Here is a 20,173-nt window from a genome sequence, read left to right as displayed (position 1 = left end):
CAGTGTGAATTACAAATAGAAAGACCAAATAAATGCTAAACTGACTTCTCTTTCATGGAGTCTGATTTGTGAATCTTTTGCCCCTTTCTCACTTATTATAGATGCCTTTCATTAGTGAATTCTCACATTCAAATAATCAGCCCCCAAATATTCATAATTATGGGAAGACAATATCATTGATATTTTCACAGTCACAGTATGTTATTTTTAGTGAGTTGAATATAGTAAATATTTATTAAAAGTAACACATGGAAATACAAATAAAGTATCTTTATGTACAAAGTGGCATGGCATGATTTCTACCTAATATTTAATAATACACTTGCAAATTGTCCCTGCATTAACATAGTACAAAACAATAAATACAAACGTCAGGTAATATAAGAACACCAAGAAAATAGGAAAGTCTCCATGGATAAGAACTGTTGGCTCTGGCAACTTTAAACTCGAAGGCATGCCATCATGAACCCACCTGCCTAGGCTGTCAGGATAACTGCTCACAAATGTCCTTCCTAAAACTCGATCTCCTAAGAATATTCCTGTAAAATGTAAGAATGTGCTTTTTCACTTCTCAAATGATGGGAGAGGCCCAGGCTTCTATGTGATTCTCTAAAATTATTGCATGTCATCTGGACATCACTTTATTGGGACAGGTGACTGGCACAGACTGGAGAGCAGGAATGGAAGTCAAGATTGCGTCCACAAATTGAATATCCCTTCTTTTCCCTGGAGCATAGAAGCTGAAGATTAAGCCTGTGGGGGTGGAAAAAGAAAGTTTAGATTCCAAGAAAGGGAGGAAGTAGAGACGCTGGAGGGGCCATTTCTTGTTAAGAAGTGTTAATAACTTGCTGAATTTTTTCCACCCAGTGGAATCACTTGACTATCTCACAAGCACTTCCAAACTCAACATGTCAACAAAACACACTACAGTAACTTCACCCCCATCCCAATCCATGGCTTTGTTTCTCATGATTTCAGCTACTTGCAGTCAAACTCAGTCTGGAAGCAGCTAATCCTCCTTCTCCTCTATTGTTCAGAAGGTCAATAGTAACTTGAGGCTACGTCACAACACCTATGCCAGTCACCTTTATCTCATCAAGCAGACATTTTGTCATCTCAATCATCATAAGAAGGGTGAGTACAGTATAATAAGATATTTGGAGAGAGAGAAAAACTTCATTCACATAACTTTTATTACAGTTTATTTTTAAAACTTGTATTTTAGTATTAGTTATTGTTGTTAATCTCTTCCTGTGCCTTATTTGTAAATTAAACCCTATCGTAGGTGTGTATATACAGGAAAAAACATATATGTACAGGGTTTAGTACTATCCACTGGGGGTCTTGGAACATGTGTACTGCCTGCCAAACCTGTTCCCTTTCAAAATTCTTATCTTTGCTGTAACTTCCATGGTCCACCCAGGCACTCATGTTGGAAATGTGGATATATCTATATTCCTAATCTTCCTCATTCTCCAGTGCCCACATTCAATCAATCATGACCTCTGGAGACGTTTACCTTCCAGACATTTCTCTATTCCATTCTGCCTCTTCATCTTCATCCCTACTATACCTGCAGAACTGGTGAAACCCTTGAGCTTTACTTAAGCAATCAATATTGCAGCAGTTTTTTAAACTGCTCTGCTTCCAGTCTTATTCCTCTTGAATTAATATTTATTAAACACTTGGTGATGTGTCTTCAGCACAAATCTCATCATATTCCTCTTCTGATTGAAGTCCTTGACTCTACCCTATCATTAATGGGACACAGTTCAAGGTTTGTTCCTTGGGGTGACAATGTGAAAAACGGAGATACTTATTAGCATCTTTTAAGCTTTGCTGCTGGATGCTATCAGGGGGAAGCATGAACAGACAACTCTCTACTTCTTCTTCACAAGGAGAGAAGGAGAGCCAGAGCTTTCTTTATGACTTTGGGGTTTGCTTCTTTGCAGAAACAACTTTCTCTGTTGGTCCCACAAGGAGCAGGAGATGGAGACTTTTGTGCCTAAGTGGAAAAGGGTAAGTGGTCTGACCTGGCAAATGTTAGATGTTGTCATGTTGTTGATGGCAGGACTGGCAGTTCCCAAGAATCTGGATGGGGTAGGCCCCTGGTACCAGGGGTAAAAACCTGCACCCTGCTCCTTCATAGCATGGTTGGTGACTGCAGGTACTTTGGTAGGGATGGTTAGTCATACTTCTGCCTCACGTGGAGGAAAACCAAACCCTGGCTGCCATGGTGGAGAGTGGTTTGGAGAGCAGTGAGTGGCCACAGGATCCATGTCAAGCTTTAGTCTATGGAAAAGATCATAAAACAGAGTATTTCTGATATCCTCCCAGAGTATCTGCAATAGACAGATGGTCCAGTTTATGTTAGAGCATGGCATAGCTCTAGAAGAAACACAGTGATCATAGGCATGACTGCAGAACAGAACCCCCCTCTAAAATTTGGAACTGATTTCCTGGATATTTTACATCCAAGTTTGTAGGATTAGGGGGTCTACCAAAATGATTAAATATCTACATGGTGTTAATGAAGAAAGAAAGAACCTCATTTTATTCTGTGTAGAAAACATATTTTATTCTTGCTTCCTGCAGTCCTTGCCCATTTACTGTGGAAAACAAGACCTCCCACTATCTGGTGTCCTCTACTGCTTCAGCCCTGTTTTCCAATATTTCTGAATTTGAACTATATCATTTAGGCCAGTGCATCTCAAACTATGAACGATTAGGACAGATATACATTTTTTTTCAATTTCTAATCAGCAGCAAAATGATACTAAAAAATATAATAACATGAATAGAATGTTGCAATGATATCAAATTGCTATAATAATTTTTAAAGACTCATACTCAGTTTCTATAATTAATCTAACCATAGAACAGTATCAACAGCTCACTGACCTAGCAGCAGATGTGCATAGCATAGCCCTAGGACAACCAGTTATTTTTCATTTCTTTCATATACCTATAGTTGCTTATTCTAAAAGTCTCAGCTCAAATGCCATCTTTCTAAGCAATTAGCCATTAAGTTCAAGGTACTTATGTCTAACTTTACATACCACTATCTTATTATTTACCATATTAAAGTAAAATTATCTTCCTTATGTGTATTTCTCTTCTCTTCATGGCAACATGCCATGTACCTGGTCTCATATTTGGCAAAGAGCAGGATCTCTGTTACTTTTTGTTCAACTGACCCAGACTCTTCTGTAGGTGAGTTTTCAGGTGCAGTCAAGAGTTTGCAGCACAGACCAACTAGGTAAACACCGGGATTTATGTGAATAGGATAATGCTCTTGATTAATACTATTGATTATATTTTTCAAGGATCAGCAAGTAATATGGGAACAAACTGATATTTTCATTAGAATACTCTTCACATTGATAATCTTTTTTCAAGACTTGGATTTTGCTACATTAATGATTTTTTCCCTCAGTTAGAAGTTTCAATTTGAATGTACCAGTAATCAGTATTTGCTTCTATTCTAAAGTTATAATCTCTCTAAATTTAGTGTGCGGTCTTCAGTAATAATAATGCATGACTTTATGGTCACTAAATGTCTCACAACCCTAAAATCTTATAAATCTATGATGCTTATAAGGAAAAAATGATCACACTCAGGAGGAAGCAAGATGGCAGAGGAGTAGGAAACTGAAATAGCATTGGGTCCCAGAAGTTCAGCTAGATAGTTATCTAACCATTCTGAACACCTACAAACTCAATAGGAGATAGAAGAGAAGAAGAGCAGCAATTCTAGGGACAGAAAATCAACCAGTTTCAGGAAGGTAGGACATGTGAAGAAGTGAATCTGAAGACACTAGAAGAAAATAGACCATGGGGGGAAGAGGTCAGCTCCCAGCAAGTGGCAGAGCAGCAAAGCACAAAATCAGAACTTTCAGAAGTCTGTTCCACTGAAAAACATTGCTCCAGAAGCTAAGAAAGTGTGGAGCCATCATGGGGACAGTGTGGTCTCAGGACCCATGGGGACACAGAAAGATTGGGAGTGGCTGACTGTAGTAGAACTGCCAGGTATTGGAGCAGGGAAGCTAGCTACAGAGACGGAGCTGAGGTGGAGGGCTCTCAGATCGAAGTTACCTTAAACCATGGTCCAAGGCACAGTTGGGCCACTGCTCTTTGAGCAGGGACCCCACAAGTGGCAGATCTGGAGATACCCCCTCCTTACTCCTCTGGGAAGAGTGGCACAGGAGTGCGCAACAGGAATCTGTTGGGTTTTGAGACTCCAAACGGGGCTGCACACCAGAGATAGAAATGCTCAGTCACAGGCTGGGTGAGCACAGACTGCAGCTGGATACCAGGGAGATGGGAGGAATTGACTGTTTTTTTTCTGAGGGTGCACTGAGGAGTGGGGCCTCCAGCTCTCAGCTCCTCTGGGGCCAGAGACTGGGAGCTTGCCATTTTCATTACTGTCCTCCAAAGCTCTACGGAAAGCATTCAGGGAACAAAATCTCCCAAGGGTGAACCAGAGCAGATTACTTAGCCTGGCCACTGGCAAGTACAGTGCAGTTCCACCTCAGGCAAAGACAATCACCTCAACAGGTCCCTCCTCCAGAAGATCAGCAAGAACCTCTAGTTAAGACTAAGTTTATCGATCAACAGAAACCGCAGAATTCCAGAGCTAGGGGAAAGCAAGACATAGAATTCATGGCTTTAACCCCATGATCCTTTAGTCTTGCAAAGATAATTTTTTTTAATTTTATATTTTCTTATTCTATTTTTTTAACTTTTCCTGTTTCCTCTTTTAACATTTTTAAACTATTTTATCTTATCAATACCTTTTAAAATGTTCATTGTTATAGTTATGCTTTACTCCTTCATTGTATTTAACCTTATTTTTTGTATACATGTAGGGTTTTTGCCTTTAAAATTTTGGGACATAATTTCTTTTACTAGATCAAAATATACCTTAAATATAGCTCCAGCCTGATCTCCTCTTTTTTTTTTCTTTTCCCAACCAACTTATCAATTCATTTTTTAGAATCTTTTAAAAATTTTCATCTTTACAGGCATATTCCATCCTTTCATTGTGTTTACCCTTATTTTTGTACATATGCAGGTTTCCCTTTCTTTAAAATTTTGAGAGATAGTTTCTTCTAAGAGACCAGAATGCACCCAGAATCAAGTGGGTGGCTCTGTTCTATTAACCTTTCCTCCTCCTCCAATTTCACATCCCTTCTGATTTGGTTTTCTGGGGTCTTTGCCACCCATTTAGTATTTTGCTCTCTCATTCATATATTCTTATCTGGATAAAATGACAAGGTGGAAAAACTCACCACACACACACACACAAGAACAAGAGGCAGTACCAAGGGCTAGGGACCTAATCAATATGTACATTAGTAATATGTCAGAACTAGAGCTCAGAATGATGATTCCCCAAGGTGATAGCTGGGCTTGAAAAAGGCATGGAAGATATTAGAGAAACCCTTTCATGGAGAAATAAAAGAACTAAAATCCAACCAAGTTGAAATTTAAAAAGCTATTAATGAGATGCAATAAAAAATGGAGGCTCTTACTGTTAGGTTAAATGAGGCAGAAGAGAGAATTAGTGATACAGAAGACCAAATGATGGAGAATAAAGAAGCTGAGCAAAAGAGACACAAATAACTACTGGACCATGAGGGGAGAATTTGAGAGATGAGTGATATCATAAAACAATATTAGAATAATTGGGATCTTAGAAAAAGAGAGAGAAAGAGGGGCAGAAGATATTGGAAGAAATTATAATAGAGAATTTCCCTATTATTTTGATCCAGGAGGCACAGAGAATCCCCTCAAAATCATTAAAAATAGGTCCACACCCCATCATCTAATAGTAAAACTTACAAGTCTTAGTGACAAAGAGAAAATCCTGAAAGTAGCTCATGACAAGAGGTCTATAATATACAATGGTTACTAATACAATATTAGATTGACAGAAGACTTATCCACAGGGACTTGGCAGGCCAGAAAGGACTGGCATGATATATTCAGAGCACTAAAGAAAAAAATATGTAGCCAAGAATACTAAATCCAGCTAGGCTATCATTGAAAATAGAAAGAGAGATAAAAAGTTTCCAGGACAAACAAAAATTAAAAGAATTTGCAAACACCAAACTAGCCCTACAGGAAATATTGAAAGGAGTCCTCTAAGCAAAGAGAGAGCCTAAAAGCAATAGACCAGAAGGGAACAGAGGCAATATACAGTAATAGTCTCCTTACAGGCAATACAATGGCACTAAATTCATATCTTTCAATAATTACCCTGAATGTAAATGGGCTAAATGCCCCAATCAAAAGACACAGGATATCAGAATGGATAAAAAACAAACAAACAAACAAACAAACAAAAAACGAAAAACCAAGACCCATCGATATGCTGCCTACAAAAAACTCATTTTAAACCAAAAGAAACTTCCAGATTTAAAGTGAGGGTTGGAAAACAATTTACCATGCTAATGGACATCAGAAGAGAGCTGGGGTGGCAATCCTCATGTCAGATAAATTAGATTTCAAGCCGAAGAGTATAAGAAGAAATGAAAAAAGACACTATATCATACTTAAAGGGTTTGTCCAACAAGAATATCTAAGAATTTTAAATACCAATGCCCTGACATGGGAGTAGCCAATTATATAAACAATTAATAACAAAATCAAAGAAACACATTGACAATGATACAGTAATAGTATGAAACTTTAACATCCTTATCCCTGAAATGGACAGATCATCTAAGCAAAGGATCAACAAGGAAATAAAGGCTTTAAATGACACACTGGACCAGATGGACATCACAGATATATTCAGAACATTTTATCCCAAAGCAAGAGTATACACATTCTTCTCTAGTACACATAGAACATTCTTCAGAATAGATCACATCCTGGGTCAAAAATCAGGTCTCAAGCAATACCAAAAGATTAGGATCATTCCCTGCATATTTTCAGACCACAATGCTCTGAAGCTAGAACTCAGTCACAAGAGGAAAATTGGAAAGAACTAAATGCATGGAGACTAAAGAGCATCCTACTAAGAATGACTGGGTCAACCAAGAAATTAAAGAAGAATTGAAAAAATTCATGGAAACAAATGAAAATGAAAACATTAACTGTTCAAAGTCTTTGGGACACAGCAAAGGTGGTCCTGAAAGGAAAGTATCTAGTGATACAAGCCTTTCTCAAGAAACAAGAAAGGTCTCCAGTACAGAACCTAACCCTACACCTAAACGAGCTGGAAAAAGAACAGCAAAGAAAGCCTAAACCTAGCAGGAGAAGAGAAATCTTAAAGATCAGAACAGAAATCAATGAAATAGAAACCAGAAAAACAGTAGAACAAATCAACAAAACTAGGAGCTGGTTCTTTGAAAGAATTAATAAGATTGATAAACACCTGGCCAGACTTATCAAAAAGAAAAGAGAACCAAACCAAATTAATAAAATCATGAATGAAAGAGGAGAGATCACAACCAACACCAAAGAAAAACAATTATAAGAACATATTATGAGCAAATATATACCAGCAAATTTGACAATCTGGAAGAAATGGATGCATTCCTAGACATATAAACTACCAAAACTGAACCAGGAAGAAACAGAAAACTTAAATAGATTCATAACCCATAAGGATATTGAAGAAGTCATCAAAAAACTCCCAAAAAACAAGAGCCAAGGGCCAGATGGCTTCCCAGGGGAATTCTACCAAACATTTAAAGAATTAATACCTATTCTTCTGAAACTGTTCCAAAAAATAAAAATGGAAGGAAAACTTCCAAACTCATTTTATGGGGCAGCATTACCTTGATCCCAAAACCAGACAAAGACCCAATCAAAAAGGAGAATTACAGACCAATATCCTTGATGAACACAGATGCAAAATTCTCACCAAAATACTAGTCAATAGGATCCAACAGTACATTAAAAGGATTATTCACGACCAAGTAGGATTTATTCCAGGGCTGCAAGTTTGGTTCAACATCCACAAATCAATCAATGTGACACAATACATTAACAAAAGAAAGAACAAGAACCATATGTTACTCTTAGTAGATGCTGAAAAAGCATTTCAAAAAGTACAGCATCCTTTCTTGATCAAAGCTCTTCAAAGTGTAAGGATAGAGGATAACTCCTCAATATCATCAAAGCCATCTATGAAAAACCCACAGCGAGTATCATTCTCAATGGGGAAATACTGAGAGCTTTTCTGCTAAAATCAGGAACATGGCTGGGGTGTCCATTATCACCACTGCTATTCAGCATAGTACTAGAAGTCCAAGCCTCAGCAATCAGACAACTAAAAGAAATTAAAGGCATCTGAATCAGCAAAGAAGAAGTCAAACTCCCACTCTTTCCAGATGATATGATACTTTATGTGGAAGACCCAAAAGATTCCACTCCAAAACTGCTAGAACTTGTAAAGGAATTCAGTAAAGTGTCAGGATATAAAATCAATGCACAGAAATCAGGTGCATTTCTATACAGCAACAATAAAGCAAAAGAAAGAGAAATTAAGGGGTTGATCCCACTTACAACTGCACCCCAAACCACAAGATACCTAGGAATAATTGTAACCAAAGAGGCAAAGAACCTGTAACTAGAAAACTAGTTACAGTACTCATGAAAGAAATTAAGGAAGACACAAAGAAATGGACAAACGTTCCATGCCTATAGATTGGAAGAACAAATATTGTGAAAACATCTATGCTATCTAAAGCAATCTATACATTTAATGCAACCCCTATCAAAATACCATCAATTTTATTCAAAGAAATGGAACAAATAATCCTAAAATTTATATGGAACCAGAAAAGACCTTGAATAGCCAGAGGAATGTTGAATAAGAAAGCCAAAATTGGTGGCATCACAATTCCAGACTTCAAGCTTTATTAGAAAGCTACAAAAATCAAGACAGTATGCTACTGGCACAAAAACAGTCACATAGATCAATGGAACAGAATATAAAGCCCAGAAATAGACCCTCAACTCTATGGTCAACTAATCTTTGACAAAGCAGGAAAGAATGTCCCATGGAAAAAAGAGAGTCTGTTCAACAAATGGTGTTGGGAAAATTGGACAGCCACATGCAGAAAAATGAACCTGGATCACTTTATACCACCCACAAAAATAGACTCAAAATGGATGAAAGACCTCAATGTGAGACAGGAATCTATCAAAATCCTTGAGGAGACCATAGGTAACAACCTCTTTGACCTCAGCCACAACAACTTCTTCCTAGAAACATCACCAAAGACAAGGGAAGCAAGGGCAAAAATGAACTATTGGGACTTCATCAAGATCAAAAGTTTTTGCACAGCAAAGGAAACAGTCAACAAAACCAAATGACAACTGACAGAATGGGAGAAGATATTCACAAATGACATATCAGATAAAGGGTTAGTATCCAAAATCTATAAAGAACTTTTCAAACTCAACACCCAAAGAACAAATAATCCAATCAAGAAATGGGCAGAAGACATGAACAGACATTTCTGCAAAGAAGACATCCAGATGGCCAACACACACATGAAAAAGTGCTCAACGTGAGGAATTTGAGAGGCAGAGTGGGGGCTGTGGGAGGTAGGGAAGGAAAAAATGAAATAAAATGGGATTGGGATGGAAACAAACCATAAGTGACTCTTAATTTCACAAAACAAACTGAGGGTTGTGGCGGGGGCTGTATGGGAGGGATAGGGTGGCTGGGTTATGGATGTTGGGGAGGGTATGGACTATGGTGAGTGCTGTGAAATGTGTAAGTCTGATGATTCATAGACTTGTACCCTGGGACAAATAATGCATTATATGTTAACAAAAATAATTTAAAAAAGAATAAATGATCACTTTTGTAAAATTTTTTATTTTTTAATAAATATATAATATATTTTTATCCCCAGGGGTACAGGTCTTTGAATCACCAGGTTTACACACTTCACAGCACTCACCATAGCACATACCCTCCCCAATGTCCATAACACCACCCCCTTCTCCCAAACCCCCTCCCCCCAGCAACCCTCAGTTTGTTTTGTGAGATTAAGAGTCACTTAGGGTTTATCTCCCTCCCAATCCCATCTTGTTTCATTTATTCTTTTCCTACCCCCCATGTTGATCACCACTTCCTCATATCAGGGAGATCATATGATAGTTGTCTTTCTCTGCTTGACTTATTTCACTAAGCATGATACCCTCTAGTTCCATCCACGTTGTCGCAAATGGCAAGATTTCATTTCTTTTGATGGCTGCATAGTATTCCATTGTGTATATATACCACCTCTTCTTTATCCATTCATCTAGATTCTTTCCATAGTTTGGCTATGCTGGACATCAATACTATAAATATTTGGGTGCATGTGCACCTTCGGATCACTACATTTGTATCTTTAGGGTAAATACCCAGTAGTGCAATTGCTGGGTCATAGGGTAGTTCTATTTTCAACATTTTGAGAAACCTCCATGCTGTTTTCCAGAGTGGTTTCACCAGCTTGCATTCCCACCAACAGGAGGGTTCCCCTTTCTCTGCATCCTCGCCAGCATCTGTCATTTCCTGACTTGTTGATTTTAGCCATTCTGACTGGTGTGAGGTGATATCTCATTGTGGTTTTAATTTGTATTTCCCTGATGCCGAGTGATATGGAGCACTTTTTCATGTGTCTGTTGGCCATCTGGATGTCTTCTTTGCAGAAATGTCTGCTCATGTCCTCTGCCCATTTCTTGATTGGATTATTTGTTCTTTGGGTGTTGAGTTTGCTAAGTTCTTTATAGATTTTGGACACTAGTCCTTTATCTGATATGTCATTTGCAAATATCTTCTCCCATTCTGTCAGTTGTCTTTTGATTTTGTTAACTGTTTCCTTCACTGTGCAAAAACTTTTGATCTTGATGAAATCCCAATAGTTCATTTCTGCCCTTGCTTTCCTTGCCTTTGGTGATGTTCCTAAGAAGATGTTGCTCTGGCTGAGGTCGAAGAGGTTGCTGCCTGTGTCCTTCTCAAGGATTTTGATGGATTCCTTTCTCACATTGAGGTCCTTCATCCATTTTGAGTATATTTTCATGTGTGGTATAAGGAAATGGTCCAATTTCATTTTTCTGCATGTGGCTGTCCAGTTTTCCCAGCACCATTTATTGAAGAGGCTGTCTTTTTTCCATTGGACATTCTTTCCTGCTTTGTCGAAGATTCGTTAACCATAGAGTTGAGGGTCTATTTCTGGGCTCTCTATTCTGTTCCATTGATCTATGTGTCTGTTTTTGTGCCAGTACCATGCTGTCTTGATGATGACAGCTTTGTAATAGAGCTTGAAGTCTGGAATTGTGATGCCACCAATGTTGGCTTTCTTTTTCAATATTCCTTTGGCTATTCGAGGCCTTTTCTGATTCCATATAAATTTTAGAATTATTTGTTCCATTTCTTTGAAAAAGATGGATGGTACTTTGATAGGAATTGCATTAAATGTGTAGATTGCTTTAGGTAGCATAGACATTTTCACAATATTTATTCTTCCAATCCAGGAGCATGGAACATTTTTCCATTCCTTTGTGTCTTCCTCAATTTCTTTCATGAGTACTCTATGGTTTTCTGACTATAGATTCTTTGCCTCTTTGGTTTGGTTTATTTCTAGGTATCTTATGGTTTTGGGTGTAATTGTAAATGGGTTTGACTCCTTAATTTCTTTCTTCTGTCTTGTTGTTGGTGTAGAGAAATGCAACTGATTTCTGTACATTGATCTTATATCCTGACACTTTACTGAATTCCTTTACAAGTTCTAGCAGTTTTGGAGTGGAGTCTTTTGGGTTTTCCACATATACTATCGTATCATCTGCGAAGAGTGATAGTTTGACTTCTTCTTTGCCGATTCGGATGCCTTTAATTTCCTTTTGTTTTCTTATTGCTGAGGCTAGGACCTCTAGTAGTATGTTGAATAGCAGTGGTGATAATGGACATCCCTGCCGTGTTCCTGATCTTAGGGGAAAAGCTTTCAGTTTTTCTCCCTTGAGAATGATATTTGTGGTGGGTTTTTCATAAATGGCTTTGATAATATTGAGGTATGTGCCCTCTATCCCTACACTTTGAAGAGTTTTGATCAGGAAGGGATGCTGTACTTTGTCAAATGCTTTTTCAGCATCTATTGAGAGTATCATATGGTTCTTCTTCTTTCTTTTATTGATGTGTTGTATCACATTGATTGATTTGTGGATGTTGAACCAAACTTGCAGCCCTGGAATAAATCCCACTTGGTCGTGGTGAATAATCCTTTTAATGTACTGTTGAATCCTATTGGCTAGTATTTTGGTGAGAATTTTCACATCTGTGTTCATCAAGGATATTGGTTTGTAATTCTCTTTTTTGATGGGATCCTTATCTGGTTTTGGGATCAAGGTGATGCTGACCTCATAAAATGAGTTTGGAAATTTTCCTTCCATTTTTATTTTTTGGAACAGTTTCAGGAGAATAGGAATTAGTTCTTATTTAGATGTTTGGTAGAATTCCCCTGGGAAGCCGTCTGGCCCTGGGCTTTTGTTTGTTTGGATGACTGTTTCAATGTCCTTACTGGTTATGGGTCTGTTCAGGCTTTCTATTTCTTCCTGGTTCAGTTGTGGTAGTTTATATGTTTCTAGGAATGCATCCATTTCTTCCAGATTGTCAAATTTGTTGGCATAGAGTTGCTCATAGTATGTTCTTATAATTGTCTGTATTTCTTTGGTGTTAGTTGTGATCTCTCCTCTTTCATTCATGATTTTATTTATTTGGGTCCTTTCTCTTTTCTTTTTGATAAGTCTGGCCAGGAGTTTGTCAATCTTATTAATTCTTTCAAAGAACCAGCTCCTAGTTTCGTTGATTTGTTCTATTGTTTTTTGTTTGTTTGTTTGTTTCTATTTCATTGATTTCTGCTCTGATCTTTATGATTTCTCTTCTCCTACTGGGTTTAGGATTTCTTTCTTGTTCTTTCTCCAGCTCATTTAGGTGTAGGGTTAGGTTGTGTACTTGAGACCTTTCTTGTATCTTGAGAAAGACTTGTACTACTATATGTTTTCCTCTCAGGACTGCCTTTGTTGTGTCCCACAGATTTTGAACCATTGTGATTTCATTATCATTTGTTTCCATGAATTTTTTCAATTCTTCTTTAATTTCCTGGTTGACCCATTCATTCTTTAGAAGGATGTTTTTTAGTCTCCATGTATTTGGGTTCTTTCCAAACTTCCTCTTGTGGTTGAGTTCTAGCCTCAGAGCATTGTGGTCTTAAAATATGCAAGGAATGTTCCCAATCTTTTGATACTGGTTGAGACCTGAATTAGGACCGAGGATGTGATCTATTCTGGAGAATGTTCCATGTGCACTAGAGAAGAATGTGTATTCTGTTGCTTTGGGATAAAATGTTCTGAATATATCTGTGATATCCATCTGGTCCAGTATGTCATTTAAGGCCTTTATTTCCTTGTTGATCTTTTGCTTGGATGATCTGCCCATTTCAGTGAGGGGAGTGTTAAACTTCCCTACTATTATTGTGTTATTGTTGATGTGTTTCTTTGATTTTGTTATTAATTGGTTTATATAGTTGGCTGCTCCCATGTTGGGGGCATAGATATTTAAAATTCTTAGATCTTCTTGTTGGACAGATCCTTTGAGTATGATATTGATATGATAAGCCACTGGTCCATCCACATCATTGTTCTTTATCTGAAGCTCCCTTTTCTACTTTAACTGTCAGGAGGCTTGAAACAGAATGGAGAGAGAGCCTACTGGTGAGGGAACTAGCAGGTTACTTTAGTTCTCTCCCTTCCCATAGCACAGAATCTCTTGTGGAAGAATCAAATGCTTTCTTCAGTTTTAAAATTGTCCCCTCACCCATTTAACATATACCTTAGTCATGTTTGCATGTAATTAAAAAACCGTCTTGGGGCGCCTGGGTGGCTCAGTGGGCTAAAGCCTCTGCTTTCGGCTCGGGTCATGATCCCAGGGTCCTGGGATCGAGCCCCACATCGGGCTCTCTGCTCCGTGGGGAGCATGCTTCCTCCTCTCTCTCTGCCTTGCCTCTCTGCCCACTTGGGATCTCTCTCTGTCAAATAAATAAATAAAATCTTTAAAAAAAACAAAAACAACAACAAAAAAACTGTCTTGAGAATTACTTTTGCTAACTTAAATAATGTCTTTGATTAGAAGAAGCGTAATTTACTTGAAATTTCCATACCATTAGACATGTAAACTCTTTCTAAATGTTCACTACTATTCTTTGTATATTAACCTTTAATCACATTTCAAATAATGCCTTATGAAAATTTCCTAGAAGTGAATTGACTAGGCAACAACTGTGAATATTTTAAGTCCTTTAGTGAAAATACTGTTCTTCAGAAAGATTAATTTATACTTTCAAATGCAGCATATGATATTATTTGCTTCATCAGTATGACTTTTAAAAATTAAGGAAAAAAATTTAAGTAAATTGAAGGTTATAATTTTTTGGTCTTAATTCACATTTTTTCATTATTATAGTAACTCTTATAATTTTATATTACCATTTCTATTTCTTTCTCCATGAATTGCTTGTTCTTGGCCTTTGCTCATTTTTTTACTTCCTAATCTGTATAAATGTCTTTGCTATATGGTACATTTAAGATATTAGTTAACTGGCCTCATATTTATAGCAAACATTTTCCCAGTTTATTTTTTTAAAGATTTTATTTTTACTTATTTGACAGAGAGAGAGATCACAAGCAGGCAGAGGCAGGTAGAGAGAGAGGGGGAAAGAGGTTCCCTGCTGAGCAGAGAGCCCAATGGGGGTTCAATCCCAGGACCCTGAGATCAGGACCTGAGCCGAAGGCAGAGGCTAAACCCACTGAGCCACCCGGTACCCCTGTTTTTTTGTTTCATAATTTTTTTATGATAATTTCTTTTTGTTTGAATGTTTTAAGTCATGGTGTGATAGAATTCCTATCTTTTCCATTGAATTTCCTTATGTTGTTTATGTTTTAACAAAAATTTTTAATCAGTTATTTAATAACATATACATATTTTTTCTTTTACTCTCCTTTTAAATATTTAGTTCCTTATACATCTTCCCACATATAGACCCTATTAGCTAATGTCCCCAGTTCCACAATCATTATGGACAAATTTATTCATTTATTGGCATCAATGATAAAAAAAGAATGTAGTTTGACTGCTGCACATTTTTGCATAGAAAGTCTGGCCTTGGTGTAAGTTCTTTGTGACAGCAAATGATTTCCTTTAGCTTTGTTATCCTTACCACTCCTTTTCATAAAAGAATTAATCTCAGAAGAAAATAATAACACATTTTCACTATAAATGAGGAGATGTATATATCTATATCATATATAGAGAGATATATCTATATATACATGGACATGCATATCACTAAGATATTTCTAATCTTTGATTCTGGTGGTCTCCAAAACTTAACACAAATTATTTTTGCATTAATAGCTATTTTGAAGGTGGTACCAGCTAGTAGTTGGGACCAAAGTTAATTATACTGGCAAAGTTTCGGCTAAAATAATCCTTTTCTTATTCTTAAAAAGTTATGATCTCTAAGTAGAGCAGTGCATCTGCAGTGAAAGGATAACATTTTTGAAACCCTTATCGATCTTCCTATTGTTGATATAAAAGTCTCAGAGATTTTAGAATCTGTTTGAACTGATGAATCAGTATCAATCATGCTCACATAGCTTTTAATTTTTTTCTTTAATTATTATTATCTTATTTCTTAAATGTGATGTCATGTTCCCACTAGGCAAAGATTTGCAGAGGGCAAAGATCATAGATTATAAGTATTTTGGAAGTCTTGTCTATCTTGCCAAATCACATTAAATATAATGCTCTGCACAAAATAGAGGATCAATATATGAAGCACTGAGCATTAAATTATTCTGGAATTGGATTTTGAGATGAAAATTTTTAACACTGTGAACTTTCCATATCAGTGTTTGCTGTTGCATACAGATCCAGACTTCTCAACTTTTATTCCCAAATCTCCTAGTTCTGATGACTATATTCCTATTTATTCTGAATCTCTGAGTTGAAACCTGATTTCTCATTAATAACCTAGAAAGTTATTCTCACTGGTTACTACATTAAAAGTACAATGATTGCCAAGAGAAACATACTGAAAAAAAGTAAGATGCATTGTAGGATTGACATGTCAAACTTGTTTCTTCTCTTTACTTTCTGATCTTTATTCTTCAGAACATTGTTACATAATTCCAAAATTACATAGAAGAGCAACAAAAGCTACTTATTTCTCCAAATTGAAAGATGTAGAATTAAAGGCTAGGCAATTTTTTTTAATTACAAAAAATTGGAAAGGAATAGGAACTGTATGATAATTTATCTTGTCAAACTTGTTTGGGTCACCAATATTCCTTATCTCTGTATAGTTTTTCTTTCTGACTAGAAAGAAGATTTTGTCTTTCTCTAAATTGGATGATTAGTCACAAAGAGTTAAGCATTTTGATAATTTAGAAAGCATCTTTTTACTAGCCACAAGGTTGCCAAGAAACCATAGTGGGTATGCAAGGAAGCTTTCCATGCCCTAGGTAGGTTTGGACCACCTATTTCAACAAACATAAATTTCTCAACTTCTCAAACTTTGCATCTTAAATTGCCCAATGCAAAAGGATAGGCAGACTCTGATTCCTCTTTTTCTAATCCACTTTTATGGCTAGAAAGGGATAGGATCGTGATACTGGTATTCACATCTGGATGGTGATGCTTTGTCTCTATCTCCTGCTACTGACCAGAGAAACACTGGCAGGCATCATTTTCTCAGCAAGCACTCTCTATGTGTCTGTAATAGTCCTGTGTTAGTGGCTGGATAGTAAGCATGGGGAGTGAACACAACAATAATGGTCCTCCCTCTGGACACTACCCAGAGTGCCTACCATAGTGGTCAGGTCAATTCTGGGCATATACATCTTTATTTGGTATTTTTCTCTTTTACTCTTAGTTACCAAAGGATAAATTCTTCTTCAGTTTCTAAAAAGCAACAAACACTAATTGTGAGGGCACTTAATCACTGTTTCTTGTGAAAACTAAGTTGATATCAGAAGAAGACCTCTTTACCCAATTCTAGGGAAAAAAAAGACAATCTCATGCTAAACTGAGAGGGTTAATTCCACAATGCAAGAACTTGGCCTGAGACATTTTATTGAAATAAGAAGTGAATCTGCATTGCACTAATTCCTGGACAAAGCAGAGGACATGCAGAATAACAGTGTTGTTCATAACCGTAGTTTCAGAAGATTTCACATATTTATTGATTTACAATCGCTATAATGAGATTGTTCATTTGCATCTGTTCTCATAGAGACACTGGCGGACTCTGTCCCTCAGCTAGTTATACAGCAACAATATGCCCTTGTGACCAGCTGGGTATAAGAAACCCCAGCTGAGACTACCTTTTTGGATCACCTTGTTTGACGTGTCTTGTGTACACATCCACGGTTCCTGCATCCACAGAGAAAGTATATCCTGGTATAGTCTTTACAGTGTGAGGACGGATGAGCCTCCCACCTGCCTTCTCAGAAACCCTTGCCCTGAACCAGCCTTTGGCCGTGATGCATATCTTTACTTGTGCAGCTGCTGTGTCATATCTTTTTCCTGCAATGAACTGAAAATTTGTAAGCATTCTCATTCTGGATCCTCTGTTAGCTATAGATCCCTGTCTAACCACCACTGTTAGTGTGCACATACCGACTGAGGTAAAGGCAAATTGCTTTTATATGAAAACATTACCAAAAGGCCGAGTGAACTGTGTCATTTCTGAGGTGGGCAAGGCAACTGGAAGAATCTTCTACAGCCCCCAACATATGCACTCCTCTGGCAAGGCTTCTTGGAGTTTGTTTTTAGACAAATAGACAAGGATGGTTTCATTGACACAAACCATTAACTTTTCAGCTTGTAAAAGTCTTTTGAAATAATCTAAGTTGTAGCACTCTAACAAAGCAGATACTAATGAGCATCTCAGTGAATAAAATTAAAAAAAAAACTTACATATTTATTGCCCAGGTGTGGGGAGGATTCATCAAGCTGTCAGTTCTTGGATTTTCCTTGTGCAGAGTGCTCACCTACAAACAGAAGATGTGTTTTGATCTATGAGCTCAGAGAGTGAAAGATGAAAATAAAGTTTCTTGGATTCTTTTTTTTCCCCCAGGAAAGTCCAATTTTCCTTCAAGAATGTCATTAGAGTCACAACTTTTCTCTTGGTATTGCTCGGAAACTGTTCAGCAAGATTTATGAGCTAACTCCCTGGGAATTGGGGGTGTGTGTGAGTTAACAAGAGAGACACCCTAGGGAATGAGGTATAGATTTTTGTTTCTTCCCTCAGCCTAAGCAAAACTATGTTATATGTTTAAAGTGTCATTTTATCAAGAAGCCATTAGAATGGTTCCTCTGTTTAAATAATTGAGAGACTTTTGTAAAAATGATTTAGAGGCCAACATAAACCCTTTGGTGATATACAGAGCAGCACAGGGCATATTACTCAAAATATCATGTTATTCCATCAGCCAATATAAATATTGACCTAGGCTGATGGGAAGCTGACGATTCCAAGTGTTTTTATATGCCCCTGACTCCATGATCAACACGTTCACACTACCTGTGTCTTTCAGGTAAGTTCAACTATCAACATCAGTCATACTATACAAAAGCAGTATGGGTCAAAGTTTCTGGCTTTGAGAATAAACGTCGTTGTTTTGCTCCAGCTTTTATATGTCACTTAGAAACCTGTTTCTGGGAACTCTGATGATGTTACTTGTCACCAGCACTATCGCGGTGATAATAGTGCCAGGGACCGATGAGGAGAATAAACTTGAGACGCCCTTAAGAACCCCTTAGGTGCTGTGTTCTGAGAGATAGCCACTTTCAGAGTGACAGCCCTCCCAGCCACCTTCCAGAAAAACTCTTTGCTCATATCATTATTTTGCAGAAAGCACAGCACTTCCTGTAATCCATGGCTATGAAGGACAGGAATGAGAAGTGAAAAAAATAAACACTTATTGAACCCCTACTGTTTGTCAGGGTCATCTAAAGCAATCATATGAAAATCAATCCAGTTCTTAATATCTCCTTCTAAGTGCTGTCTAATTGGTAATAGAAATATGATAAAGATTCAATCACAGTATGAATCCAATAAGTTATAATAATGATGTGTATGATAAAAGTGAGTGAAACACCTACCTAGGGAAAAAAATAAACAACTAGAAGGAAATACACCAATGCCAACAGTGATTGCATTGCATTTGATTTCATGAATAATTTTTAAGTCTTTTCTATTCTCTAGTTCTCCCTATTCTCTATTATGCATAAATGGTCTAATATTAAAATGGCAGTGTAAGCCATGAAGAGATATCACAAGGCAATGATACATGTTGATTTGCCAAATGAAAAAATAAGTTCAGAAGTGGGAGAGACTACGTACACCAAGGACAGTCAAGGAAGCTTTGGTGGAAATGAAGGGAATGGCCAAACATTGAAGAGCTGAGAAGGCAGACGCTGAATCTGTGAATGACTTTCTGAATCTTTTGATCTTCTTGCTCATCTTCACACTTCACATTTCTTTTTTGTTTGTAAAAATAACTAAGCAAAACAGTGACTGTACATTTAATAATTACCATAACATACTAATTAGTATTGGCATTCTAGTAATATGCTAATAATGTGTCATTACCATAATGGTGAAGTAGTAGAAGGGAAAGGGTGACAAAAGGGACCAAGGGACCATCTTCTCCTTCAAAAGAGCTTGAATTCAGCAAGAAAGATGGGGGCAGGAGATGCACGATGTCTGGAGAATATGAGTTAGTAAGTGGTTCACAGACTGAGCAAGAGAAGTCTTGGTGCGTCACAAAAGGCCTTTGTAGACATACTAAAGTGTTTGAACTTCATCTTAGATAATACAAACTTAACAGTTTTCTAAGCAGAGGAATATTATAATGATTCAGATCTGCTTTTTCTTCTTCCAAATTGTTCAAAATCAAGTAGTGCTTTAAAACTAAATTCAAAGATATTATGCTTTGTTTCTTCTGTGAAGTCAGCTATTCTTTCATTAATTTGAGCAGTTTTTCTTCGTAATTCTTAAAGTTTTCGATATTAAAAATAAGACCATGTATATTCACTTTCTGAGATATGCGCAAGTGGGGGTCATGTTTAAAATGCATCCTTGTCGCATGTACATTTTGG

General features: G+C 37.1%; 1 protein-coding gene across 3 annotated transcripts in view; it reads right to left on the bottom strand.

Annotated features, from left to right (window-relative positions):
- Positions 1–204: 204 nt before the first annotated feature.
- EMCN (endomucin) overlaps positions 205–20,173 on the bottom strand; it is a 108,088-nt gene continuing 88,119 nt past the window's right edge. For all 3 annotated transcript variants that reach the window (XM_082727660.1, XM_082727661.1, XM_082727662.1), the window contains 2 exons: positions 17,987–18,060; positions 205–753 (listed from right to left, as the gene is read on the bottom strand). In XM_082727660.1, the coding sequence (XP_082583786.1) occupies positions 18,026–18,060 (35 nt within the window). In that variant the 3' untranslated portion in view covers positions 205–753; positions 17,987–18,025. The remainder of the gene's footprint in view (positions 754–17,986; positions 18,061–20,173) is intronic.

This window comes from Mustela nivalis (genome assembly GCF_964662115.1).
Source record: "Mustela nivalis genome assembly, chromosome: 4".
In the NCBI taxonomy this organism is placed as follows: domain Eukaryota; kingdom Metazoa; phylum Chordata; class Mammalia; order Carnivora; family Mustelidae; genus Mustela; species Mustela nivalis.
Note: the sequence above shows the minus strand (reverse complement) of the source record. Positions and strands in the feature narration are given on the sequence as shown.